The following is a 5,081-nucleotide window of genomic DNA, read 5'->3' as shown; positions in this document are numbered from 1 at the left end:
AAAGCAATACAATAGAGTCAGTTCAATACACTCAGTGCAATACATTACATTCAGTTCAATACAATACACTCAGTTCAATACAATAAACTCAGTTCAATACAATACACTTAGTTCAAAACAATACACTCAGTTCAATACAATACACTCAGTTCAATACATTCAGTTCAATACTCTCAGTTCAATAAACTCAGCTCAATACAACACACTCAGTTCAATACAATACACTCAGTTTAATACAATAAAATCAGTTCAATACAATAACTCAGTTCAATACAATAAACTCAGTAAAAAAAAAGAGTTAGTAAAATACACTCAGTTCAATAAAATGGAGTCAGTTCAATACACTCAGTTCAATACACTCAGTGCAATACACTCAGTGCAATACAACACACTCAGTTCAATACAATAAACTCAGTTCAATGCAATACCCCCAGTTCAATAAAATGCACTCAGTTCAATGCAATACCCTCAGTTCAATGCAATACCCTCAGTTCAGTACAATGCACTCAATTCAATGCAACACTCTCAGTTCAATACAATACACTCAGTTCAATACAATACACGCAGTTCAACACAATACACTCAATTCAATACAAAAGAATCAGTTCAATACATTCAGTTCAATTCAATGGAGTCAGTTCAATACAGCCAGTTCAATACAATCAGTTCAATGCAATACACTCAGTTCAATACAATAAACTCAGTTCAATGCAATACACTCAGTTCAATACAATACACTCCGTTCAATGCAATACACTCAGTTCAATTCGATACACTCATTTCGATACAATACACTCAGTTCAGTTCGATACACTCAGTTCAATAGAATACAGTTACTTCAATAAAACACAGTTAGTTCAATACAATACACTCAGTTCAATACAATACATTCAGCCGATTACAATACACTAAGTTAAATACAATACATTCAGTTAAATACACTCAGTTAGATACAATAACAACCAGGTCAGTCCACTCAGTTCAATACAACACACTCAGTTCAATTCAATACACTCAGTTTAATACACTCAGTTAAATACAATTATAACAATCAGTTCAGTCCACTAAGTTCAATACAATACATTCAGTTCAATACACTCAGTTAGATACACTAACAACCAGGTCAGTCCACTCAGTTCAATACAACACACTCAGTTCAATTCAATACACTCAGTTTAATACACTCAGTTAAATACAATTATAACAATCAGTTCAGTCCACTAAGTTCAAATCAATACACTCAGTTTAATACACTCAGTAAAATACAATTATAACAATCAGTTCAGTCCACTCAGTTCAATACAATACACTCTGTTCAATACAATACGCCCAGTCCAATACTATACTTTCAGTTCAATACAATACAATACAATCAGTTCAATACAATACAATCAGTTCAATATAAGGCAATTCGTTCAATACAGTACTCTCAGTACAATATCATTTCATATATGACACACATGATAAACATTATACATCACTGACTAAGAGTTTCATGACGCTAGCGGGAACAGCATACAACATGTGATGACATCGAACACCAGGACAGTAACAGATACGGATTTATTGTGGTGTATTTGGAATATGATGGACATATGAAACCACCTACTGATGCACATTGTGTAGACACACACAGATGTTGCACCATTGTGTGAGCAACACATCTAATGGCCATCACAATATACATGTTATTGTTGGGAAATTTAATATAATTTATTAACATTTATTATCAACCACAATTGTTCCATTTTAATCATTTACTACAGGCCGTGGTGGCCTCTCACTATAGTTAACTGAGTCAGTACAACACCTAAACGTGTGGCCAACAATGCGGCAAACAATGTGATTGTTAAAAAACGATAACACACAAGACCACGTGATCATATGCAAGCTTTTCAAATGACACCCGATGTTATTCCGCGTGTCTCGCGATACGGTCGACGCGTATGATATGTATGTGTTGCCTTGCGTGAAACAAGGAACCGGATTATGTGAACATAATAGCAAAGCGGGAGAGAACAGACAACTCGACACACTGGGGCAACTACACTCTCCTCCATGTTCGGTAGGTACTGTTTATACGTTCGCGAGTTACAAACTCATTCCATGAAGTCGATTAGTTTCCATTAGTTTCTTTTGTTGCTAAATGCTCCAAGCACTGTCTAAGTGCTTTAAGCACTGTCTAAATGCTCCAAGCACTGTCTAAATACTCCAAGCACTATCTAAATGTTTCAAGCACCGTCTAAATGCTTCAAGCACTACCTAAATGCTTTCACAAAGCTTAATACAAACTAAATTAAAAGTACCCTCGCTGTGTATCCGCTGTGAATGTTATACTGACAATAAACGTGTCAACCATCCATCGTGGTATGCTGGATCACGCCTTGAAATTACAATATGGTTATTCATACTTTCATCTGGTTATGACAGAAAAGGTCAAGATGTAGTTCACGTCGCAAGTAACAATGTCACATGATCTGCAAACCTTTCGTCATCACCAGCCAAATCGAAACTTGCTGCTCTACTGACGCACGGGGGCCATGTATATATTACAGATTCTTGGTATAGAAGGTAGGAGATGCTACATTTAGCCTAGTACACGTGTATTTCTAGGCAATTCTATGTGTGGAAGTGGTGAGGTGAGGTGAAATGGGGTTTAAAGTCGCTTTCAAGATTAGTGCACTTTTATAGCGACGTGCGCGCGAGCGCGTGCGTGCATGCATGCGTGTGTGTGTGTGTGTGTGTGTGTGTGTGTGTGTGTGTGTGTGTGTGTGTGTGTGTGTGTGTGTGTGTGTGTGTGTGTGTGTGTGTGTGTGTGTGTGTGTGTGTGTGTTTTAGCTGTGTGTTTGACTGCTTCTACTAATCCGGACTCAAGCCGATTTTGACAGTGCTAGCCCACTGAGATACCATAACACAGCTTAACAGGAATGTCCCACTGAGACACAGTATGCTGACTCAGAGCCGATCAGTCCTTGTTTTAGCCCCTTAATGCTGAGCGCCGGACAGGGTAACAACAAGTACTGTCTGTTAACATCTTTTGGTATGACGCGGCCGGGGATCGAATTCTCGACCTCCCGCTCTTCTGGCAGACGCTCTATCACGAGACCACGGGGGCGGTCTGTATGGTAGAGAGTAGAGAGGGACAATTAATCAAATTAAATAATGTAATGTCATGGTGTTGGCATTTCCTAGGATAATGTTGGGTTGTGTGTCTTTAAGCTTAACTATCAACTTCTTGTTGCTTTATTTGATGTTTTATTAGTCATGTTTGAGAAAGATTAATTTTTTCAGCAGACGAGGTGTATTTCGGTAGAGTTCCTTGACCATTCTCTCAGTCGCTACAGAGAATCAGCTTCTCTCTAGCATGGAATCATATGCTCGTCATACATGTTGTAAAAAAATAGAGACATCATTATCTAATTCTCTTGAATCACTTCTCATAAATCGTTTTTACTTCTGTGTTTAGACGAAGCAATGCCTGACAATGTGGGTGTGGGTGATGATATCCAGTCTGATGCAGCATCTACCGGAAGTGGAGACGGAGGTTCCAGTGGGACACAGAATGGAACGACAAGAGAAGCCAGCAACCACAGGGGATGCTGTGGGGACATCGAGAAGGCGTGTGAGAACTGCCTCTCAACCATATGCTGCGGTACATGCATTGGATACGCTTTCTGCTGCTTGCCAATGAAAAAGAAAACCCGTGTCAGATGTATCTGGGCGTGGCTTTGTGTGCTCAGTGTGACTGGAGGCATCCTTATGAGCGTCGGGATATATGGCACAGGGCATAGCTCACCTTCTCCAACAGACATGCGTATCGTTACCCACAAAATATCATCAATATTTTGTAAGAAGCTACTGATTAATTCCACGTCGCATCTAACAACATATTCGTTTAATGAAGAACCACAGATAGACAGTAACTCTTCTCAAACATTTTCTACTGAACTGAAGACAACATTTAGAAATGATTATATCTCCTGGACATTTTATCTCCTAAAAGGTTCCCGGGTTGAATTGCGATCCTGTTCGGAAGCTGATATTTGGATATACGTCATAGCCGGTACCTCAAACTGGAAACTTTGGTCCCAGAATCTGCTTTGTCCTGACTGTTACCTCCAAAAGCATTTGCTAAAGAGGTCACGGTGTTCAAACAATCGCATCTCGGATGTTTTCACATTTATGGTTAACAAAACAGATGATTATTTTGTTCTGTACTGGAGAACGTCATTTGCAGCTTTCTTACATGTTAAACTATCCTTAGACAGGACGTTATACGATTTAACAAAGGCCACGCGGATATGCACAAATGGCTTATTAGCATGTGAATATGTTCTACAGTTTCCCCTGAAGCCATATATTGTGTACCACATGGGCGCGGTGACCTATGGAAGAAACACAGGACTAGTTACCGTTTGTGAACCGAGAGTCTGGGTATATTTCGGAATATTCTTTATTTTGCCGTTTAGTTTTGGAGCTGTTCTAAGTATCGTCGTAGCTAAGTTCTGCAAAGAACCTCCAAGAGCAAGATCCACCCGCAGACCGAGAGCAGGTGTTATACCCCCTACATGTGATGACGAGAGAGACTATTTGTTCAGCCCCAGCCAAGACGTATGTCACTATTCGGGGATCCCTCAGCCCCCGAAGTATGAGGATATAGAACGACTCCGGGACTCGCCGCCACCTAGTTATGAAGCCACCATGAGGCAGTCTGGACCTGTGTGATGTAGTATACCAGGGGTGTTCATTAAAGACTTAGGGTTATCATATTTAGTTGAAATTCCACATGTGTAATGATACATGTATCTATGGGTTATGTCTGAATTTGCAGCACCGAACTATTAATGTTACCACTTTTACAGGTGTTATGATCGAGTAGGGTGTGACAATGGAGCCAGTAGAATACCGAGCAGTGATTAGGTTTTTATATTTGAAAGGTCGCACACCAAAAGAAACTTTCGATGAAATGAAAGCAACTTATAGGGAAGATGCCCCATCATATGACGTTGTAAAACACTGGCATCGCCAGTTCAAGTGTGGTCGGACATCTGTGGAAACAGCTGCCATTCCTGGTCGCCCCC

The 5,081-nt window shown here is 40.0% G+C and overlaps 1 protein-coding gene across 1 annotated transcript; it reads left to right on the top strand.

The window, feature by feature from the left end:
* The first annotated feature begins 1,897 nt into the window (after positions 1–1,897).
* Positions 1,898–4,838, top strand: LOC124152628. The gene is made up of 2 exons (XM_046525614.2): positions 1,898–2,065; positions 3,467–4,838. The coding sequence occupies exons 1-2, from the start codon at positions 2,059–2,061 to the stop codon at positions 4,723–4,725; spliced, it is 1,266 nt and encodes a 421-aa protein (XP_046381570.2). The 5' UTR covers positions 1,898–2,058; the 3' UTR covers positions 4,726–4,838.
* The last annotated feature ends 243 nt before the right edge of the window (positions 4,839–5,081 follow it).

The sequence above is a fragment of the Haliotis rufescens genome, unplaced genomic scaffold (genome assembly GCF_023055435.1).
Source record: "Haliotis rufescens isolate VD_foot unplaced genomic scaffold, xgHalRufe1.0.p SCAF_9, whole genome shotgun sequence".
In the NCBI taxonomy this organism is placed as follows: Eukaryota; Metazoa; Mollusca; class Gastropoda; order Lepetellida; family Haliotidae; genus Haliotis; species Haliotis rufescens.
The sequence above is the reverse complement of the archived record's forward strand: the minus strand, read 5'-3'. Positions and strand labels throughout refer to the sequence as shown.